General features: G+C 42.1%; 1 protein-coding gene across 1 annotated transcript in view; it reads right to left on the bottom strand.

The window, feature by feature from the left end:
- The window catches only part of LOC134607799 (uncharacterized), a 37,288-nt gene extending 14,654 nt beyond the window's left edge, over nt 1-22,634 (bottom strand). Inside the window, exons 1-2 of the mRNA XM_063450395.1 lie at nt 22,622-22,634; nt 21,402-22,103 (exon numbers count right to left, since the gene is read on the bottom strand). Coding sequence (XP_063306465.1) covers nt 21,402-22,103; nt 22,622-22,634 — 715 coding nt within the window. The remainder of the gene's footprint in view (nt 1-21,401; nt 22,104-22,621) is intronic.
- Between the last annotated feature and the right edge of the window lie 1,924 nt (nt 22,635-24,558).

Genomic DNA, 24,558 nt, shown 5'->3' with positions numbered 1-24,558 from the left:
CACAGTGAGTAGCTGGGGGAGCAGGGGCACAGTTAAGCTAGCTGGGGGTGAGAAGGCACAGCGGTGGCAGCTGGGAGAGTGGGGGCACAGTGGAGCACAGTGGTGGTAGCTGAGGAGCAAGGGGCACAGCGGGTAGGTGGGGGAGCAAGGGGCACAGTGAGTAGGTGGGCGAGTAAGGGGCACAGTGGGTAGGTGGGGCATAGTGGGTAGGTGGGGAGCATGGGAGCACAGTTAGGCTAGGTGGGCAGCAGGGGCACAGTGGGTAGCTGGGGGAGCAGGAGCACAGTTAGGCTAGGTGGGGAAGCAGGGGGGCACAGTGGGTAGCTGGGGCGCAGTGCACAGATAAGCTTGCTGGGGGCGAGGGGGCACAGCGGTGGTAGCTGGGGTAGAGGGGGCACAGTGGTGGTAGCTGGGGGAGAGAGGGCACAATGGTGGTAGCTGGGAAGCAAGGTGCACAGCGGGTAGGTGGGGAAGCAAGGGGCACAGTGGGTAGGTGGGAGAGCAAGGGGCACAGTTATGGTAGCTAGGGCACAGTGGATAGGTGGGGGAGCAATGGGCACAGTTAGGGTAGGTGGGGAAGCAGGGGGCACAGTTAGGGTAGGTGGGGAGCAGGGGGCACAGTTAGAGTAGGTGGGGAGCAGGGGGCACAGTTAGGGTAGGGGGAGCAGGGGGCACAGTTAGAGTAGGTGGGGAGCAGGGGGCACAGTTAGAGTAGGTGGGGAGCAGGGGCAAAGTTAGAGTAGGGGGGAGCAGGGGGCACAGTTAGAGTAGGGGGGGAGCAGGGGGCACAGTTAGGGTAGGGGGAGCAGGGGGCACAGTTAGAGTAGGTGGGGAGCAGGGGGCACAGTTAGGGTAGGGGGAGCAGGGGGCACAGTTAGAGTAGGTGGGGAGCAGGGGGCACAGTTAGAGTAGGTGGGGAGCAGGGGGCACAGTTAGGGTAGGGGGGAGCAGGGGGCACAGTTAGAGTAGGTGGGGAGCAGGGGGCACAGTTAGGGTAGGGGGAGCAGGGGGCACGGTTAGGGTGGATGGGGGAGCAGGGGGCAGTGTGGTGGTAGATGGGGGAACAGGAACTCCTTCCTGCTTCCCCTAACTTACCAGAGGGTTCGCCTGCCTGTAGCTCCGCCCCGCTTCCCATGTAGCTCCGCCTCCGATCAGCGTTTAACCCCGCCCCCTTTCTCTCACTGAGATCCGAGTGGGGAGTCTGGGGACTATCAGTGAGGGCAGCATTAAGAGGCAGGGGGGCGGAGCGCGGCCACGCTACACAGCGCAGCCTGTATTAGGGGAGAGCTCTGAGCTCTCCGTCACAGGCTGTCACTAGGAGAAAGTGCGAGCTGTGTCAGCCACAGGGCGCCCCCTGGTCCATGGCGCCCTGTGCGGCCGCACAGCTCGCACACCCCTAAGGCCGGCCCTGGTCACGATTGGGCGATAGTTAGTAACCTCCAAACTACCTTTATCAGGTCTCAAAATTGGTATTATATTTGATTGTAACATTTCAGTTGGAATTGGATTTCCCATTTTAAAGTTGTTAAAGAGTTTCAAAAGTTGAAGTTTAAAATGATCTCTTAAAATGTTATAGAATTTATTTGAAAACCTATCCGGACCAGGGTATTTCCTCACTTTAAGATTCCCAATGGCTTTAATTAGCACTTCTTCTCTAAAAGGTATATTCAAAACAGCCAGTTGTTGTGTAATTTGAGTGTTTTTATACTTCTTTTGTAGTGATGTACCGAACTGTTCGCTGGCGAATAGTTCTGGGCGAACATAGCGTGTTCGCGTTCGCCACGGCGGGCGAACACATGCGCGGTTCAATCCGCCCCCTATTCGTCATCATTGAGTAAACTTTGACCCTGTGCCTCACAGTCAGCAGACACATTCCAGCCAATCAGCAGCAGACCCTCCCTTCCAGACCCTCCCACCTCCTGTACAGCATCCATTTTAGATTAATTCTGAAGCTGCATTCTTAGATAGAGGAGGGAAAGTGTAGCTGCTGCTCATTTGATAGGGAAATGTATAGCTAGGCTAGAGTATTCAGTGTCCACTACAGTCCTGAAGGACTCATCTGATCTCTGCTGTAAGGACAGCACCTCAAAAAGCCCTTTTTAGGGCTAGAACATCAGTCTGCTTTTTTCCCTGTATAATCTAATTGCAGTTGCCTGCCTGCCAGCTTCTGTGTCAGGCTCACAGTGGATACTGTGCCCACTTGCCCAGTGCCACCACTCATATCTGGTGTCACAATACCTTGCATTTAAAAACAAATTTTTTTTTCCCCCTGTAATAGATTGAATAGCAGTTAGTTGTCTTCAAGCGTCTGTGTATCAGGCCTACAGCGTGTACTCTGCAAACCGCTGCCAGTGCACAGTGCGACTCATATCTGGTGTCACAATAGCGTGCATTTAAAAACCCAAAACCTTTTTTTTCACTGTAATAGATTGAATAGCAGTTAGTTGTCTGCAAGCGTCTGTGTGTCAGGCCAACAGCGTGTACTCTACCAACCTCTGCCAGTGCACATTGCCACTCAAATCTGGTGTCACAAAAGAGTGCATTTAAAACCAAAAAACTTTTTTCACTGTTATAGATTGAATAGCAGTTAGTTGTCTTCAAGCGGGTGTGTCAGGCCTACAGCATGTACTCTTCCAACCTCTGCAAGTGCACATTGCCACTCATATCTGGTGTCACAATAGCGTGCATTTAAAAACAATTTTTTTTTTTCACTGTAATAGATTGAATAGCAGTTAGTTGTCTTCAAGCGTCTGTGTATCAGGCCTACAGCGTGTACTCTGCCAACCTCTGCCAGTGCACAGTGCCACTCATATCTGGTGTCACAATAGCGTGCATTTAAAAACCCAAAACCTTTTTTTTTCACTGTTATAGATTGAATAGCAGTTAGTTGTCTTCAAGCGTCTGTGTATCAGGCCTACAGCGTGTACTCTGCCAACCTCTGCCACTGCACAGTGCCACTCATATCTGGTCTCACAGTAGCTTGCACGCATAGTACCACTAATCCAAAAAAAAATGACAGGCAGAGGCAGGTCACCCCGCAGGGGCCGTCGTGGTCGTGGTGCTGTGATTCCCTTTTGCCCTAGAATAATGGCCAATTTTCAGAGGCCACGTACCCTGAACTTGAAAAGTTCTGAGGACATAGTTGACTGGCTAACACAGGACACCCAATCTTCTACAGCTTCCGCTCGGAACCTTGACGCACCATCCTACTCCAGCTCAGCTTCGGGCACCTCTCAAGATACCACTCACCCGCCTGCCGCCACCACCAACACTAGCACCACAGCCGCTTCACTTTATCTGTCAGAGGAGTTATTTACACATCTGTTTGAAGAAATGAGTGATGCGCAACCATTATTGCCAGAGGATGTAGATAACAGGGATATGTCTCAGGCAGGCAGCATTACACACATGGACGTACAGTGTGTTGATGATTATGTTGTACCCGCTGCTGCTTCCTTTGCTGAGTTGTCAGATACAAGTGAAGCAGTTGATGATGACGATGCGTCCATGGATGTCACGTGGGTTCCCGCTCGGCAAGAAGAAGAACAGGGTGACAGTTCAGATGGGGAGACAGAGAGGAGGAGGAGACGAGTTGGAAGCAGGGGGAGGTCATCGCAAGGAGCTAGTGGCACAGTCAGACAGCATGCATCGGCACCCGGGGTCAGCCCGACAGCATGCCAATCAACGCATGCTGTGTCCACCACCAGAATGTCGTCATTGCAGAGCTCAGCAGTGTGGCATTTTTTTTGTGTGTCTGCCTCTGACAACAGCGATGCCATTTGCAACCTGTGCCAAAAGAAACTGAGTCATGGGAAGTCCAACACCCACCTAGGTACAACTGCTTTGCGTAGGCACATGATCGCACATCACAAACGCCTATGGGATCAACACATGAGTACAAGCAGCACACAAACTCAAAGCCACCATCCTCCTCCTGGTCCAGCATCTTCAGCCACGTCAACCACTGCTGTCCTCCTTGCCCCCTCTCAACCATCCGCCACTCCGTCTCTCGCCTTGAGCAGTTCCCGCTCATCTACCCACAGTCAGGTGTCTGTCAAGGACACGTTTGAGCGTAAGAAGCCAAAGCCAAGTCACCCCCTTGCCCAGCGTCTGACAGCTGGCTTGTCTGAACTATTAGCCCGCCAGCTTTTACCATACAAGATGGTGGAGTATGAGGCGTTCAAAAAATGTGTAGCTATTGGGAGACCGCAGTGGAAGGTACCCGGACAAAATTTATTTTCACAAAAGGCAATCCCCAACCTGTACTCGATTGTGCAAAAGGAAGTAATGGCATGTCTAGCACACAGTGTTGGGGCAAGGGTCCATCTGACCACTGATACCTGGTCTGCAAAACACCTACACTGCGCATTGGGTAAACCTGCTGATGGCTGCCAAGCATGGAATGCGTGGCTCTGCAGAGGACTTGGTGACACCGCCACGACTTGCAGGCAGGCCTGCTGCCACCTCCTCTACTCCTCCTACTCCATCCTCTTCCATAACCTCCTCGGCTGAGTCCTCTTCTGCTGCTGCGTCTTGCTCCACATCAACGGCACCCCCCCAGCTCCCCAGGTACTATTCCACATCCCGGATACGGCAGTGTCACGCCGTCTTGGGTTTGACTTGCTTGAAAGCAGAGAGTCACACCGGACAAGCACTCCTGTCCGCCCTGAACGCACAGGTGGAAAAGTGGCTGACTCCGCAGCAACTGGATATCGGCAAAGTGGTTTGTGACAACGGAAAAAATTTGTTGGCGGCATTGAAGTTGGGCAAGTTGACACATGTGCCATGCATGGCACATGTGTGTAATCTGATCGTACAGCGCTTTGTGCATAAGTACACAGGCTTACAGGACGTCCTGAAGCAGGCCAGGAAGGTGTGTGGCCATTTTAGGCGTTCCTACACGGCCATGGCGCACTTTGCAGATAGACAATTTGTGCTGAACTTCTGGCAAGTATTGACATAATTGATGACATCAACCTTAAGAGAGGGCCACCAGAACTTTCTGGTTACCGCTGAAATGGTTTTGCGTATACCTGGATGCCCAGCTGTAACGTTGTTATGAAACATGGAAAGAATCGCCCTTCATTCAGTCTCAGGAACAAACAGGAGACCTGCAGGTTTATTACTAAGTGCCTGAGGTTGCGCCTCGATTATCACACCAAGAAGAGGCAAGGGACAGTGGAAGCCAAAATACATTCAGGAGGAATAATAGGAGTGTTCTCTTGCTCCGGTTTTTCCTCCGTCTCAAACTGTCTAGATAATATATCATGTTCCTAGTACTAGGCCTATAAGTTATGATATAATTGAAACGAGAAAGAAACAGAGACCATCTATCCTGTCTGGATGACATTCTTTTAACCTCTCCGATATAATCCAGGTTTTAACGATCGCTTATGATGATCAGGGGGTCTTTGGATCCTTCCACTAGATGTCTCCACTCTGTATGCCAATATGATAGCCAATAGCTCTCTGTTACCTATGTCATAATTTCTCTCCGCTGGGGATAGCTTTTTAGAAAAGAAGCCACATGGGTGCAGGGCTTCAGAGGCATCAACTTCTAATATGAAAGGTCTGGTGGGATCTGGATGAGCAAGTATAGGGGCTGAAGCAAATGAAGCCTTGAGTTTTCAAAGGCATTAATGGCTTCTCTTTGCCATAATGTACCTTTTACTGTCTTACATGTCAAATTTGTGATTGGGTCTATTATCGCAGAAATTTTAATAAATCTACGATAATTGGAAAACCCGATGAACCTTTGGATAGCCTTTAAACCATGAAGTAGAGGCCATTGCAACACCGCTTCTAGTTTCTTGGGATCCATCTTGAATCCTGAGGCAGATATCATATAGCCAAGAAATTGTACCTCCTTCTGATCAAATAGACATTTGTCTAGTTTACAATACAGTAAACATTGAGTAAGGTCTGTAGAACTAGTTTAACTTGTGCATGGTGAATGTCTATCTCAGGTGAGTATATCCGTATATCACCTAGATATACTAACACGAAGGAATAAATACAATCTCTCAATAAATCATTGATGAGATCCTGGAAAACAGCGGGGGCATTGCATAACCCAAAAGGCATGACTAGGTATTCGTAATATATACACCAAAAGCAAGTAAAAAATAGGCGTTAGTAAAAATTGTCTAAAAATCTAAATATAAATACCAAGGAATATTATAAAACAAAAAAAGCTGCACCTAAATAAGTGTAAAGCTCCAACACAACACTCATATAATACAAAAAAACTCCAAATAAAGGTGCACTGTGTCTTTAAGACCAAATTTCTAAAGTGCCACAAGTGCAAATTATAATAAAGTGCAAAGTGATATAAAGTGCACTCAATGTGTATAGTGATATCTTAAAAAAATAACTTATACATACATATATGTGTCCTCTCCAGTGACAGTAAACATATGGAAGAGAGAGACACAAAAAGACAATAATAGTGTAAATCTGTTAAAAAAACAATTAATAGTATAATATAAAAGTTTACACTCACAAAGATAGAGCAGAAAAAGCCTGCTCTAACTGTATCAGCTTCTTCAAATATTCCCTTAACATAGTTACATAGTTACATAGCTGAAAAGAGACTTGCGTCCATCAAGTTCAGCCTTCCTCACATTTGTTTTTTGCTGTTGATCCAAAAGAAGGCAAAAAAATAAACCAGTTTGAAGCACTTCCAATTTTGCAACAAGCTAGGAAAAAAATTCCTTCTTGACCCCAGAATGGCAGTCAGATTTATCCTTGGATCAACCAGTTATTACCCTACTGTTAGAGGCTTGGTGATTCTGTTACGCTACAAGGGGTGATTTGGGTTGGAACTCAACTGCAGCTTGTAAACTCCCTAATTACAATAGTGAAGAAATGGAGAATCCTTAAGGATCAATACTGTAGCTTTAAGAAAAGAGAGAATCACTGGTAACTTGATTCAACCAAAGTTTTAATAAGTGTTAAACTTAAATGAATTGCATTTAGGCAATAATCCAATAAGAAGTACAAGTAATCTACAACACAAAGTTCAGTATTAAGTATTTCTTCAGAGATGCATTAAGTAGCATTAGTTCATGAGAATAATCTTCAATAGGAACAATAATCAATTAGCTGAGAATAGTTGCAAAGCAAGAACAGTTCATAGTGAATAAGCATGATGGGAGTTGTCCTTCATGAGATTAGTAACTTGTAGCAATGGAAGTATTTGCAATGCAAGAAACAGTTCATAGAATAAATGATTTTGTAATCAATTAGCTGAAAGATATACTTAAGGTTTATATGGGTAGTCCTCCAATAGTCCAGACATATTGTCCACTTGCAAAGTAGCAAAGTTTCCTTTCTCCAGTAATCCTTTATGGCTTGCAGCAATCCTTGCATTTGCTCAAAGGCTGGAAGGGTTTGTCTGGTGCAGGTTTCCCAGTAGCTGAGCCTATGGAGCTCCACAGAGGCAACTCACACGTTAGCTCAAACAATCAATCACCAAGCACCCTCCCTCTGGCCCAGTCTCCCTAAATACTGTCAGAGCTGTGTCAGAGGGGGGTGGAGTCAGGCTCCTCACTGCTGAGAACTTAACCCTGAAGTGTTACTCCATGACACCTACATTGAAAGATTATATCCTTGAATATTCTGTTTTTGCAAGTATGCATCTAGTAGCTGTTTGAACATCTGTATGGACTCTGATAAAACCACTTCTTCAGACAGAGAATTCCACATCCTGATTGATCTTACAGTAAAAAAAAACCTTTCCTTTGCCTTAGACGAAATCTTCTTTCTTCCAGTCTAAACGCATGGCCTCGTGTCCTATGTAAAGTCCGGTTTGTGAATAGATTTCCACACAATGGTTTGTATTGGTCCCGAATATATTTGTATAATGTTATCATATCCCCTCTCAGGCAACGTTTTTCTAAACTAAATAGGTTTAAATTTGTTAATCTTTCTTCATAGCTGATATGTTCCATTCCTTTTATTAATTTTGTAGCCTGCCTCTGTACTTTTTCTAGTGCCATAATATCCTTCTTTAGAACAGGTGCCCAAAATTGCACAGCATATTCAATATGTGGTCTTACCAGTGATTTTATAAAGAGGCAAAATGATATTCTCATCCCGAGAATGAATGCCCTTTTTCATGCATGACAATACCCTACTGGCCTTGGCCACTGCGGATTGACATTGCGCATTGTTGCATAGTTTGTTGTCTATAACAATTCCCAAGTCCTTTTTGTGTGTTGTTATCCCTAATTCGCTTCCATTTAGGGTATACGTTGCTTGTGTATTCTTTACGCCGAAGTGCATAACTTTGCATTTTTCAACATTAAATTTCATCTGTTATTTAAATGCCCAGTCCTCCAGTCTATCTAAATCCCTCTGCAGCAAAGTAATATCTTGCTCACATTGTATTATTTTACAAAGTTTTGTGTCATCTGCAAACACTGAATCATGACTTTCAATGCGTTCTTCAAGATCATTTATAAACATGTTAAATAGAAGGGGTCCCAGAACAGACCCCTGAGGGACACCACTTGCCTGCTCTGTCCAGCTTGAAAATTTACCATTAACGACAACTCTTTGTACTCTGTTTTTAAGCCAATGTTCTACCCAAGAACAAGCATTTTCATCTAGACCAATTTCCTTGAGTTTGAACACTAATCTTTAAGGAAAAGGACTGCACGGACGAATAGTTTCCATTCACATATTTAATGCCCAACTCTGCACAGGTACTTCACCTTCCTCTGCATACAGTACACGATAAAATATAACAGCCCGTTTATACTTTGGGGTGTCGACAAGTCCCTCAGTTTTCAGCCGATACTGTTGCTGCTGTCTCTGGTTCAGAATGCGTGGTGGGGGTTTGCGTGATGACGTGTTTCGCCGCATGAAGCCGTGAACACGGCGAAACGCGTCATCACACAAACCACGCATTACGCACTACCGGTAACTCCTCCTCCCGGAAGTCTGGACCAGAGACAGCAGCAACAGTATCGGCTGAAAACTGAGGGACTTGTCGACACCCCAAAGTATAAATGGCCTGTTATATTTTATCGTGTACTGTATGCAGAGGAAGGTGAAGTACCTGTGCAGAGTTGGGCAATAAATATGTGAATGGAAACTATTCGTCCGTGCAGTCCTTTTCCTTAAGGGAATATTTGAAGAAGCTGATACAGTTAGAGCAGGCTTTTTCTGCTCTATCTTTGTGAGTGTAAACTTTTATATTATACTATGAATTGGGTTTTTTAACAGATTTACACTATTATTGTCTTTTTGTGTCTCTCCCTTCCATATGTTTACTGCCACTGGAGAGGACACATATATGTATGTATAATTTAATTTTTTAAGATATTATCACTATACACATTGAGTGCACTTTATATCACTTTGCACTTTATTATAATTTGCACTTGTGGCACTTTAGAAATTTGGTCTTAAAGACACAGCGCACCTTTATTTGGAGTTTTTTAGGTATTCGTAATGCCCATTACGGGTATTAAACACGGTTTTCCATTCATGTCCTTCCTTGATTCCAACTAGATTGTAAGTGCTCCTTTAATCCAGTTTAGTAAATATCTTAGCCCCTTCTAAGAGTTCTGAAATAAGTGGTATAGGGTTCCTTATAGTGATTTTATTAAGTGTCCTGTAATCATAGGTACCTGGCAATAGATCTATAGGACAATCATAGGATCTAGGCGGTGGAAGTGTATCGGCACGTACCTTGTTAACCACCTCTTTTACTTCCCCATATTGGAAGGGAACCATAGTGGACAATGGAGAGGCAGTAGGAACATTGATTTTGTTATAGGCTTTAAACATCTGTTATAACATCCTTCACTCCACTTTAGTATCTCCCCTTTTCTCCAATCTATATGTGGATTGTGTTTGATTAACCATGGAAAAACAAGTTACAATGGTACAAGAGGGTGAGGAGATAAATTTTCAGGTTATCTGTTTCTTATGCAAGGCCCCTACTTGCAATGAAACAGTTAAGGTCTCATGGGTAATGAGCGGATTCCTAAGAGGTCTACCATCTCCCTTAAAAGGTATTTTGTGTGTGAACACAAAGTAAGCATCAATAAAGCTTTCTGCTTCTCCTGAGTTAGGGCTTTGCAATTGACCTCAAAGTTGTGTTACAAAAATGGTAACAGAAAGGAGAAGTCACGAAAGAGGCATCCAACACGCAGAATTAAGTAAAACACGTAACAAAAGACAAACGGTAACAACGTAGTACTGGGAGTTAGAATTGCTGAGTTTAACGTAATAGAATAAGCGGTCATGAGCTGAGGTCAGAAAGGATAAAATACTGTAAGAACAAAGCCAATGAGTCAGGGATACCAGAAATATGGGAAGCCAAGCCAAGATCAAAAACCAATAAACAGAATCAGGAATGTGCACTCTTGGATAACCAACAGGATGGAAACCACGACAGGGCACTGAACAACTGTAGCGACCGGCGTACTTCCTAAAGCTGGACCTGGCCACTGTATTAGGAGCTGCATGGAGGGAGATGCGCTGGAGGTAAAGTGAGTAACCTCTCCCTCATTTAGTGTGACCGCACTGATCAGATATGGTCACATTGTGGTGCCGATCAGGCACTGTGATAGTGTGACTGCATCGATCTGACACTAACATTGCTATTCATCATATATATGATTCATTGTCCTTTAATTTCTTTAAATTATTTCTGTCTCTTATTGTGTTACTTATATTATTTCCACTCCACTTCACACTTTAATTCCCTTACTGTTTAACTTTCTTCTCCTTGTGCTTTTTTTTAGTAAGTGATTACTATTCCATTATAATCTTAATAATCTTAACTGTTTACCCCTTGTGAAGAAAATTGACTTATTTGACATTTTCTTCTTTATTCGTTTGTTTCCTCCATTCACTGCATGGATATTGGATATTAGTTCGGTAGTTTGAAACTACCGAACACCAACCACCCTCCTGGCTCATTAAGTTCAAAAGAACCAACGATTAAGTGCTCCCTGGGTGGCCGCTGTTCGTATAGCCGAACGCCACGTGGAAAGGAAAACGGCGGCCATCTTGTTCGCACGAGGGGAGTCAGCGGGACTTGGTCCTCGAGTGTCTGGAACTAAAATCGGACACTCAACCTCACGAACCACCGCTGAAACTACCGAACACCGGCTTCTCTTAATTACCGAACAGCCAGAAGAGCGCCATTCGGTAGTTTTGTTCATACAGACAAGGGGAACAATCACTCCTATGAGCCAGGAGGATCCATTCGGTACTTTGTTAGTTTTTTACCTTTTTCTTAATTGACCGACCGCACACGCTGAATTCGTGGAACTGTTTTGGGCAGGAGCCGTGTGTGTGGTTGGTAAAACATGACTTCCATACTTTTTAAGAACCCCTGAATCGATCTGGGTGAAATTTGGATATGTTTGTCCCCCAGATCGGAGCTATCAGGGGATATGTAATTTGTGGGGATACCGTGTGGGGAGAGGGGTGTTCCAACTTTTGGGGAAATTGTGTGCCCTCTGCCTGGAGATAATTGATTTATTCCTTAACTTATCTCAATATCTCCCAGACAGAGGGAAGGCATGTATTACTGTAAAACTGTATGATGATTGGTCAATGTCTTTGTTTGCTGTGGGAGGTCCTCTTGCAGGAGGATTTCTCATAAAAGCCAGTGTGTTTTCAATAAAGATCATTCCTGTTACACCCTTCATGAAGTCTAGGCTCATGTTTGGGGAATATTCTATTTGCTGGGGAGAATCGTCTTGGCATCTGCATTCATCTACACTATTCCTCTACTTCCTGCTGCAGCTATAATCACTTATGCTCAGCTGTTGGGAAAGGAATAGAAGACCGCAGTACCATAACCACTGCAGGTCTTAACACCCCTCTTTACCTTTTCCATTCTATAGATACAATATTTAATTTCTTACTTCTTAGTGTCACTTATTAATTTCCTATAATTTATAGTCTCATAACATTGCTATTTATAACTTATATGTCATCCTAAGACGGAAGAAAAAAAAAAAAAGGGAAACCAAATAAAAAAATTGATTTTTTTCCTTTTCCTTTCTTTTCTTTAAAAAAGTAACTTCTTATAAATATTTTCCTGTGACCTTCATGTGTTGCTGCTATTCCTGTAGGGAAAGTCCACATATATCTAATGTCTTTAGATCTTAGTGTTATAAGAGAATCAAATTGTCTCCTTTGTAATCTCGTATTGATCGACAAGTCTGGAAATAACCAAATATTATCATAGTCAGTGCCTTTTTTCTCTTTCTCCCTATAAGCTTTAATAACCTGTTATATAAATCTAGAGAAAAACAAAAATATAATTCCTGGAGAACCAGGAAGAATAGATGGGTGGATTGGCGCTATTGGTAAAAGATGCAGCTACTCCCAAGTGCTATAGAATCACCAAAAAAGCACAATGAACATACATAGAAAATAGCAAGTTAGATTTAGGGAGGTGCAACAGAAATTAAATAATAAACAAGTTTATACTTATATTAGGTGAATCTTGATTTCAACCTAAAATTAAAGAAAAATGCATAGCATAATACTGTAACACTTAAAAGCAGAATAAAATCGGAGGTAATGGGTCACTCACGATCTGCAGAGCCTTAGGAAACAGGCTCTAGCTGTAAAGGCATGTGAATAATAAGCTTATTCAAGCTATCTCCACCGGTTTCTGGTAATAAGGCACTTTTTCACACCACAAAGAACCACAGCGGAATAAAATAAAGTAGAAAAGTTTTACTTGTTAAAAAATAATAAGAACAAAGGCACAACGCGTTTTCGACCGTGGTTCGCAGGTTCGCGCCCAGCTATGCTAATTTGTTTATGGCATATTGGGAAAAAGAATTTGTTTATTCCCAGCATGGCTGGAGCGCGGACCTGGCCCTATACAAACGCTACATCGACGATATTTTTATTATTTGGAGAGGAGATTCCAATTCCTTTCTAGATTTTTTCAATTTCTTGAATTCTAATCAGTGGAATGTCCTGTTGACTCAAGAGTTTAGCCAACAGAGCATTCACTTCCTCGACTTAGAAATCTCCATTAAAAATTCCAACATTGTTACCCAGACTTATTTTAAGCCAGTGGATGTAAATGGTTATATTCATAAAGAGAGTTGCCATTTCCATCCCTGGCTTAATAATATACCTAGAGGGCAGTTTCTCCGTATGAGACGCAACTGCACCAAATTGGAGACTTTTGATTCCCAAGCAGAATTTCTTAAGGGTAAATTTACTAATCGAGGTTATTGTAGCGAAGATTTGGATCGAGAGACTCAGAAAATTAGGTCAATGGATAGGGATTCCTTATTGGAATACCAACAAAATAATTCAGGAGAAAATAAAGATAAAATACCTTTTATATTTAATTATAATCAGGAACACAAAGCACTAAAAAACTGGCACATCCTCCAGCAAGATGGAGAGATTCTACCCTATCTGGAAGAAAGACCAAAATTAATTTTCAGGGGAGCGAAAAATCTAAAACAAAAATTAACATCCAGCTATTTAGATGTGCCTAAACAGAAAGATAACTTTCTGGGTAATTATAAAACATCAAAGAAGGGATTCCACTATTGTGGAGCATGTATGGGCTGTAAAAATCTTAAAAATAAACCTAAACAGCTAGAAGAATTTAAGTCTAAAATGGGGTCTAAGATTTTTAAAATTAAGTCGTTTATTACTTGTCACACCAATAATGTTGTGTACTTGCTCACGTGTCCTTGTGGACTGCAGTATGTAGGGAGGACATCTAGGAGCCTCAAAACAAGGATACGTGAGCACATATATAATATAAAGAGAGGTTTTCTTAAACACAACGTGTCTTCCCATTTCTTTAATGTTCATGGAGGAGACCCTACTGGGCTCACTTTTCATGCCATCCAAAAAATGAACTGCTATTGGAGAGGAGGCCATGTTGAGTCCACCCTTAATCGTTGTGAAATGAGATGGATTTTCAATTTGGAGACTCTATCTCCAGGTGGGCTCAACTTGGATTTTGAAATGGCAGCTCTCATTTAATTTCATTACACTAATTTTATTTATACCATTCCAATATATTATAAATATAAGAAAATAAAAACATTTTTTATCTTATTTACTCTTTATAATGGGTTCCTTTAAATATGTATATCAGTAGGTTACCAATACTTTGACAAATGTTTTTTATCCGTTAGTCTCTCCCTTTAAAATGATTATCAAGTGAATTCTATGCCAGACCTCAAAATGGCATTTTTCTGTAAAGAGGACTTTTCTCTCATCCAATAATATGAAATGAAGAATCTCCCGATCACATGATACGTCAGGACGAATCACGTTGACGTCATGACGTCAGTAAAACCGGAAGATACCATCTTGGTATCCCGGATGAAAGAATATGCCGAAAAATTCAAGGAGAATTGGGGGTCTTTTGAGTACATTTATATTATTGACATGAATGTTTATATGATACATGATGTATAACTAGGTTTATAATGCTGTAAAACAGTGTATTTTAGTAGATTGTATGAGCGTTTAATAATCTGACCTTCCCAATATGGCGGAGGCAAGTCGGAAAGACCATATATGGTCCTCCAATTAACATGTGTTTGTGATTGCTTAATTAATTCATATGTATAAATTAGAATGAAATGTAGCTTATGGATTATGCACCTGAGGAAGACCTGTTACGGTCGAAACGCGTTGTGCCTCTGTTCTTATTATTTTTTAACAAGTAAAACTTTTCTACTTTATTTTATTCCGCTGTGGTTCTTTGTGGTGTGAAAAAGTGCCTTATTACCAGAAACCGGTGGAGATAGCTTGAATAAGCTTATTATTCACATGCCTTTACAGCTAGAGCCTGCTTCCTAAGGCTCTGCAGATCGTGAGTGACCCATTACCTCCGATTTCATTCTGCTTTTAAGTGTTACAGTATTATGCTATGCATTTTTCTTTAATTTTAGGTTGAAATCAATATTCACCTAATATAAGTATAAAATTGTTTATTATTTAATTTCTGTTGCACCTCCCTAAATCTAACTTGCTATTTTCTATGTATGTTCTATAAATCTGTATGAATGAAAGCATGCTATTATATCTCTTGGGAGAGAAGCTGCTATATTTGCTGGCTTACTTAGCCTATGTACTCTTTCAATAACATTTTGACTTTGATCTGGATTAAGGCCTAGAAAAATATAAAAAACTCTTCAAGATATTTTCCCAATTCATGTATTGATACATTCTCCTCCTCACTCTATCTTCATTCTCCGTTAGTTTCAATTTTAATTTCTCTTTTCCTCCAATCATTTCATCCGGTCTTCCATTTGTTTATTCTGATAAGATAGTGCTTCAAGATTTTCATCAGTTTTCTCCAAAATGTTTGTCAATTTCCCTATATAACTTTTTACACCCTCCGATATTGTTTCCAGATTGTATTGGTTTTTATATTTTTTTATATTAATTATCTAAACAGTACTTTAAGTACTCCGGGGTAATGCCCATTTTATTTGTAGTTTGAGATTCAATGGTGTCTATAATCTTGGATTTCTTCACCATGTGTATTTATCTGTTTTTCTTGATTTTTATTTGGTTTGTCTCTTTTATCTGCCTGTGGTGAAAAAAAGGCTGATAGTTTTTTCTTCATTTGCATCTGTATTTTTATCCTTTTTAGTAGTATTCTTAGATTTCTCTGTCTTTTCCTCCCGAGGGAGGGAGCACATCGACACAATCATGTGATTACAAACTACCTGATGTGCCACTTGGCCAGAAAGCTCACTGCGGAAGCACCAGAGGAACTGGAAACACCTATCTCAACTGAGGAATTGCAATCGTCTTATAAAGCTTACAAAAACACATAAAGCCCTGGGTTCAGATGGCCTTATTCTTAGATATTTTAAAATGCTTAGAGACCTCCTCCTACCAAAAATTTTCAATGGATTGAACTTGCTTCTTGACGATGGCTTATGTCCTTGTGACTTGCTATTGGCAACTATCACTGTATTCCCAAAGATCGGTAAAGATCCAACATGATGTGCAAGCTATATACCAATCTCCCTTCTTAATTCTGATCTAAAACTATTCACCAAAGTATTAGCCATTATGGTGAGCAGAGTGCTCCCTGGTTTATTGTTTGGACCAGGTAGGATTTGTGCCCAAGCCAAATGGCAAATGGATAAGCCAAGTGGCACATGATCTGGGTAATCTAGAAAAATGGTCAGAGTTGTGGCAGCTGACATTTAATGTTGATAAGTTCAAGATAATGCATCTTGGACATAAAAACCCAAGGACAGCATCTGAGGAAAGGGATTTATTATTAAAGGTAGGCGGACAGATGACTTAAATATAGGCATACAATGTAATAGAGCAGCAGGAAATGCTAGCAGAATGCTTGGTTGCATAGTAAGAGGTATTGGCAGTAGAAAGTCGATGGGGCCTAATGCGATACACCCAAAGTTATTAAAATAACTTAGTGGTGTATTAGCAAAACCATTAAAGGACCACTCTAGGCACCCAGACCACTTCAGCTTAATGAAGTGGTCTGGGTGCCAGGTCCTTCTAGGGTTAACCCATTTTTTCAGAAACATAGCAGTTTCAGAGAAACTGCTATGTTTATGAATGGGTTAAGCCTTCCCCCTATGTCCTCTAGTGGCTGTCTCATTGACAGCCGCTAGAGGCGCTTGCGTGCTTCTCACTGTGATTTTCACAGTGAGAGCACGCCAGCATCCATAGGAAAGCATTGTGAATGCTTTCCTATGTGACCGGCTGAATGCGCGCGCAGCTCTTGCCGCGCGTGCGCATTCAGCCGACGGGGAGGAGAAGAGGAGGATCGGAGGAGGAGAGCAGGAGGAGATCTCTCCGCCCAGCGCTGGAAAAAGGTAAGTTTTTACCCCTTTCCCCTTTCCAGAGCCGGGCGGGAGGGGGTCCCTGAGGGTGGGGGCACCCTCAGGGCACTCTAGTGCCAGGAAAACGAATATGCTTTCCTGGCACTAGAGTGGTCCTTTAACGGATTTACTTAACCAATCATTTGTTACCAGGAGTAGTCCCAGAAGATTGGAAATTAGCGAATGTTGTACCCATTCACAAGAAAGGTAGTAGGGAGGAGTCAGGCAACTATAGGCCAGTAAGCCTTACTTCAGTAGTGGGGAAAGTGATGGAAACCATGTTAAAGGATAGGATTGTTGAACATCTAAAATCACATGGATTTTAAGATCAGAGACAACATGGTTTTACTTCAGGGAGATCATGCCAAACTAATCTTATTGGTTTTTTTGATTGGGTAACTAAAATTATAGATCAGGGTGGTGCAGTAGGCATTGCTTACCTAGATTTCAGTAAAGCTTTTGACACTGTTCCACAAAGAAGGCTCATCAATAAACTGCAATCTTTAAGTTTCGATTCCAATATTGTTGAATGGGTTAGGTAGTGGCTAAATGGTAGTGGCCAAGACAGAGGGTTGTTGTTAATGGAGTATGTTCGAAGCAAGGTCTAGTTACCACTGGGGTACCTCAGGGATCTGTACTTGGACACATTCTCTTTAATATTTTTATTATTGATATTGCAGAAGGTCTAGATGGTAAGGTATGTCGTTTTGCTGATGATACTAAAATTTGCAACAGGGTTGATGTTCCAGGAGGGTTAAGCCCAATAGTTAAGCTGTGGCAAATGACATTTAAGGTGGATAAGTGCAAAATAATGCACCTTGGATATAAAAACCCAAGGGCAGAGAAAAGGATATTTGATTCCCGACTAACCTCAACATTTGAGGAAAGGGATTTAGGAGTAATTAGTTCATATGACTTAAAGGTAGAAAGACAATGTAATAGAGCAGCTGGAAATGCTAACAGAATGCTTGGTTGTATAGGGAGAGGTATTAGCAGTAGAAAGAGGGAAGTGCTCATGCCATTGTACAGAACACTGGTGAGACCTCACTTGGAGTATTGTACGCAGTAATGGAGACCGTATCTTCAGAAGGATATTGATACTTTAGAGAGTTCAGAGAGGGGCTTCTAAACTGGTTCATGGATTGCAGGATAAAACTTACCAGGAAAGGTTAAAGGATCTTAACATGTATAGCTTGGAAGTAAGATGAGACTGGGGATATGAGAGAAACATTTAAATACATAAAGGGAATCAACACAGTAGAGGAGGAGACTATATTTAAAAAAAGAAACTACCACAACAAGAGGGCATAGTCTTAAATTAGAGGGGCGAAGTTTTAAAAATATTAGGAAGAATGACTTTACTGAGAGGGTAGTGGATGCATGGAATAGCCTTCCAGCTGAAGTGGTAGAGGTTAACACAGTGAAGGGGTTTAAGCATGTGTGGGATAGGCATAAGGCTATCCTAGATATAAGATAAGGGTGTGGCAAACCTAACCACTTATAGACTATTATGCATATATATGCCTGACTGTTGTTTCCTTTGTGTCTCCATCCAGGAGAAACCTAACCCCTGTTATCTGCATATCCAGGTTTCACCTAATGTTCCTATGTATTTGTGTCCATCATTGTATCCATCCTTTATCCATCCTTTAATCAGTGTTCTGTGTGTGGCCGCCGTTCGTATACTGAACACGTGGCGTCGGGCATCTTTGCTTTGTTAGATTTCAGCAGTGTTTGGTCGTCGAGTGCCTGGAACCGAAATCGGTCACTTGATTTTCAAACACCGCTGAACTTCCATAGCATTCGGTAATCTCTCGCCTTTGGGAAATTAAACTAATTCGTGAGTTTTCTCTGTTAAGACCCCGTCCATATGCATGTATATTGTAAGCTGCATTCGGTTGTTTCCGCAGGGATCAGAGCGGTACTTCGGTATATTGTACAGATTGATACCTGCAATCTAATAAGGGGTCATTCGGTGAAATATGAGGGGAATTGCCAAAGTTATGTATTTTAATGTAAAAGACTGTATTTTCTGTACCAGGAGATAATCCCCTTCCCAGAGCATTCTGGTACAATTATCTCTCTGGTACAGCAGTGTATGATGGGAAATCCGTCTGTAAAATCAGTCTCCCATGTAGTCCACTGTTGTAAAATCCCTGGAATGTGACTTTGGAAACCCCTTACATTTGTAACCACATAAATACTGTGACCTGTAATTAAAACCTCAGTTGACCTCCAAGCTATGTGTCGTCTAGTCCTTGGGAGGAAGGGATTATTACTACGCTACCTGTGTTTTACCTGCTTATCCTGACTACCAGCGGAGATACTGTGGATTAACCCCTACTACTCCGCTACACCGGGGTCGCAGGGGTCCCGGCCGCCCTGCGACCTGGTATGTACCCAGAGCGGCCAGCCTCTTCTCCTGGGGGGCCTAGGAGCGAGGCTGGCACTGGTGTCACTGGGCGGGCAGGCGGGCGCGCAAGGGAGCACTCTCCCCTGAGTGCTCTCTGCCCAGCTCCCTCGCGCGCCACACTGATGCCGGAGCTGGAATATGAGGTCATTCCGGCTCTGGCATCAGTATGTGGCGCGCGAGGGAGCTGAACAGGAAGCACTCAGGGGAGAGTGCTCCCTTGCGCGCCTGCCAGCCTGCCCGCCCGGTGACCGGCCGCCCAGGAGCATCACTGGACCCCAGGGAATCCCCTCAGCACTATGTGTTAGTGTTAGAGTGTGTGTGTCTGTGTTAGTGTTAGAGTGTGTGTGTGTGTGTTAGAGTGAATGTGTTAGAGTGAATGTGTTAGAGTGAATGTGTTAGTGTTAGAGTGTTAGTGTTAGAGTGTGTTAGTGTTAGAGTGTGTTAGTGTTAGAGTGTGTTAGTGTTAGAGTGTGTTAGTGTTAGAGTGTGTTAGTGTTAGAGTGTGTTAGTGTTAGAGTGTGTTAGTGTTAGAGTGTGTTAGTGTTAGAGTGTGTTAGTGTTAGAGTGTGTTAGTGTTAGAGTGTGTTAGTGTTAGAGTGTGTTAGTGTTAGAGTGTGTTAGTGTTAGAGTGTGTGTGTCAGTTTTTGTGTCAGTGTGTGTGTTAGTTTGTGTGTGTCAGTGTGTGTGTTAGTTTGTGTGTGTCAGTGTGTGTGTTAGTTTGTGTGTGTCAGTGTGTGTGTTAGTTTGTGTGTGTCAGTGTGTGTGTTAGTTTGTGTGTGTCAGTGTGTGTGTTAGTTTGTGTGTGTCAGTGAGTGTGTTAGTTTGTGTGTGTCAGTGAGTGTGTTAGTTTGTGTGTGTCAGTGAGTGTGTTAGTTTGTGTGTGTCAGTGAGTGTGTTACTGTGTGTGTGTTAGTGAGTCTGTTTGGTGTGTGTGTGTGTGTGTGTGTGTGTGTTAGAGTGTGTTAGTGTTAGTGTGTGTACATCCTAAATACCTTGCCCAGATAACCTTTTCAGAGTGAACTCAGGATGATAGCATTAGAACAGGAGTGAGTTTCTACTGTTATGTGAGCCTTGAGTGACACAGACCTCATTTATCCCTTATCACCATAGCGAGAAACTCACACTCATGATATCATAGGTTTGTTAACCTTACCTTACCCAGGGTTCTCTCTTATGCCTAGTCCCTACTTCACTCTTGTTAGAAATTGTATTTAACCTGATAAAGTGACCCTGTTTTGGGTTGGTGACACTCTTACCCCCAGGTATTTGTTTCCTATGTACATACCTTCTGTTCTCTATCTTTCTTTATTTTTTTTGATCTGTTCCTAATAGAACCACTCGTATACAAGACCCCTACCACCCTATTGAACAATTTATCCTTGCATGTGAGGCATTGTGTATAACTTGTGCCTAAGACTAGAGCAACCGCAAATTTTACCATCAAATTTAGTTTGGCTGCTTGTAAAGTGGATGAGAGGGATACAAGCTTTCAAGTTTCTCTGTATAGTGATCTGTATAATCACTAGCAGTCAGTGAGAGTATGTGTTACAGATTCAGTTGAAACAAATACCACAGATACATTTTGTCCAACACATCAAGTGTTGCCTTTTTCACATCTATTGTCTTTGTTTCTTCTCTCTGAGAAACGTGTTAATTTAGTCACTACAAATTTAACTTACAGCTGCTTTGTCATAAGTATTTTGACTCGAATTGAATGTGTTAGGAATGGATTTGGGTTGACATGTAGACCTTAGGCTATTTTGATGTCTTCTGGTTTTCACTTGTTGGTTTCCCCACAAAATGAATAATTTAATGCACTATATATATATCTATATATATATATATATATATATATATATATATATATATATATATATATATATATATATATATATATATATATATATATATATTAAAATAATGTTATTTTAATTACCAAATAAGGGCAATCTTCTTTCAGGGGTGAACCTTTGTGTGTGTCTTACCTCTCCTTGTTTAATTATTATTTCTATATTATTATTTATAAAGTGCAAACAAATTTCACAGCACTGGAAAATGGTATAAAATATAAGCAATTGCCTATAAAGCAAAATTTAACAACTATGGTCACTATACTTTTTCCTTAACACCACTCTTAGTTATAAGCTCACCTGTACAGTAGACATCATATGAAAGCAGTCCTGTATATTTGTAGACGTAATATTCACCAGGACAAGCTTTCACACTAATATTTGCTCCTTTTGTACAGCCTGATAAAGAGTTGACTAAGAGGGGAATCTTCTTTATTCCTTCTCCAACAGCAGGAGGATCAGCCCAGAGAGAGAGTGGCTGACGGGAGCCACATTTTAAGGGACCAACACATCCTTGTTTCATTTGCAAATTGTTTTTGTAACGGAACCATCCAAAATAGTATCGATCAGTAGAGAATCTCCCATTGGAATCGATGGTATATAATCTACTGCTTCCATCTAACTCTTCATAATGTATGCAAGGATCAGCACACTGCACATTGCCTTGAATATTCATACAGTCTGTTGATGAGGTGCATGAACATAGAGGACTTGCTGCATTAGTGCAAGAGAAAATGCCAATCAAATTAACACAATTGGTGGTAGGAACACACTTATTCACTAAAGGTGAGGTGCTTGCACATTCATTAATGTCTTTACATGTTTTTGTTTGAATATCCCAGGTATATCCTTGTGGGCAGCAAGTTGCACTGTCACAGAACACAAGTCTTGTGCAGTTAAGGCCATCTCCTACAAACCCATCTTTGCAGGAGCATTTCACATAACCTGATAGTGTTTCACAAATGGCATTCGTTGAATTACAATCAGAACATGCTTTGGCATCTGTAAAAATGAAAAAAAAAATTGTAGGAAAATACACAATTAATAAAAGTGAATAAAAATGGCTTTATGTTTAATAATTATAGTGCATAGTAACTAGTGACCCAAAAATCAAATAATAATTATATTGATACTTATAAAATCTGCAGAGTGAGAGTATATGGATTTCCAGTCTTTTTTAGTAGCCACTTAGTCACAAACACTGGCCAAAGTTAGCGTTCCTATTTTTTTTGTGTGGAAAATTCAAAAAACAAATATGAATGCTAGCTTTGGCCAGTGTCTGTGACTAAGTGGCTACTAAAAAAAGACTGGACATTCCCCACTAGCAATAACTTGGATTGTCTACTTTTGCAAATGGTATGTCATCATAAGGGTAACTTTCATTCCTGGGCTACCATATGTCTCAAAAGCAACATTAAAAATCAAATTCGTGCTTTTTCATATTCATTTACTAAAACATAAACAAAAGCACCACAAACGAAATATAAACAAAACGAAAGGGCAAATGCTGAATGCATTACCGTTTTGTTTCATTTCGTTCATTTAATAGACTCCGTGCTGCAGGGGAATTAACCCCCACAGCACATAGAAAATAACACTGCGCAGGTGCAATAAAAAAAAAAAAGAAAACAAAGAGGGAGCTGGCAGCGCTACCAGCTCCCTCCTAGTAATAATATATTCCTACCCCCCCCCCATTAAGCGCTACTAGCTCTACCAGCCTCCCTCCTTGTAATAATATATTCCTACACCCCCCATTTAAACCCCCATATTAATAAAAGGAGGTTAAATCCTCCCACATGCGTCTACTCGGGGCATTCTGCGAGTAGGGGCATGTCGCCTAAACAGCGAGCAGCCAGTGGCTGCTGGCTGTCATTTAACACTTAATATAAATCAATATGTGGTAAATCAATATGGGGTTAATATGGGTTTATTATTATTTATTATTGAGTAGGGGCAAGTTTAGTTTTAAGTGGCGCACAGATTTTGTCGAGACCTGTGTATGTATGTGTCTGTGTGTATATATATTTCCTGTATAAGTAAGTGGGTTAATCTCATAAGAGCAGACATTAGCCTGTTAGAGTAGGACCTGCCAAAGATGGGGTACAATGACGTTGTGGCAGGCTTATGCAATGTATGATCATATAATGTAACTAAACCCCCATTATTTTTGCCTAGATTAGGTGTATTTAAAAAAACAAATAATAACGGACTAACGAACTACGGACCCGCACCCAACTGTCACTACCCATTCACTTAAGAACACCACACCACACCACACCTCCAATCCCCCACACCAACCCCACCCCCCCAACCTCCCACACCACATACTCTCCAGCATACGATGAATTGCAGTAAATATTTTTTTTATTCGGTTCTATAAAGATGAAAGCAGAATACAATGAGACTCGCAGGTCTCTATCAGTTTTTCAAACATGTCAATCAAAGCACAACATGCGCAAGAAAACATTTTCGTGACAGAATTATCGTGTGGGCGCACAGGCCCTCAATAGTAATGGGATCACATTTCCCTTCTACCATCAACATAGAGCATTTCCCAAACTGGTTTATCACTTATTCACTTGCTTAGTTAACTGAGGATTCCTATCGTCGATTAATAATACCCAAGAGCTCCCTGGCCCACATGAGGATCCGCATATCCACAATAGCGATGGACACGCAGGTCCCCTTCTTTGCATGGTTAATTCGCTTTCTAGACTGTTGTGCCGTTCGTTTGCTGACATTAGTAACTGTGTATTTCTGACTACATATAGTGGTGTTTTGTTAGTCTCAGAGTTCCCTGTGCGTTGTATCGCGGTTGTACAAGTGTAGTCTGAAGAATGAGACTCCTGAGTCCTTCCAGAGTGCGGTAATGCAGGGCAGTGTTGGGCGAAGCTTATCCGTGTTATGTTATAAGGAACCCTCCGGAAATTATTGGAGTTATGCATAAGGGCTACCCTCTCGGGTGTGAGTTGGGCTGAAATAATGTTGCTCAGCATTCTTGAATGTGTGTGTGTGTTTGGCGGTTGTGCACCTGTAGTTGTGGATGCGTAGTTGGGGTGTATTAATTTTGTCATTCAGTGGTGTATCCTTCTCCCTTCCTCCCCTAGTGCGTTCCTGCTTTTTTTGGTGTATTTTCTTTTCTTTTTCGCTCCGTATCCCTCCCCCCTCTGGGCTGCGCAGCTGTCGGGGGGTCGTCACTGCGTGTCTTCCCCTCTGTCTTGGGTTGGGTATGTGGTTGTGCATTGAAGTATGCAGGGTTTTGTGTGCCTACTTCACGAGGGGCCGTCTCTCCCGCTTCACCCTCCGAGTCTGTGAGTTCATGCTCCGCCACCTTCCCAAGGCGAGTGTGATAAGTTCCCTGGCTAACACCTTCCTCTTAGGTAGTGCTATGGTTCTCTTGTTTGTATATCTGGGATTTCTCCAGCTATGTCTCGGGTGCGTTCCTTCCATTCGTGTG

The sequence above is a fragment of the Pelobates fuscus genome, chromosome 1, assembly GCF_036172605.1.
Source record: "Pelobates fuscus isolate aPelFus1 chromosome 1, aPelFus1.pri, whole genome shotgun sequence".
Lineage (NCBI taxonomy): Eukaryota > Metazoa > Chordata > Amphibia > Anura > Pelobatidae > Pelobates > Pelobates fuscus.
This window is presented reverse-complemented; position numbering and strand designations above follow the sequence as displayed.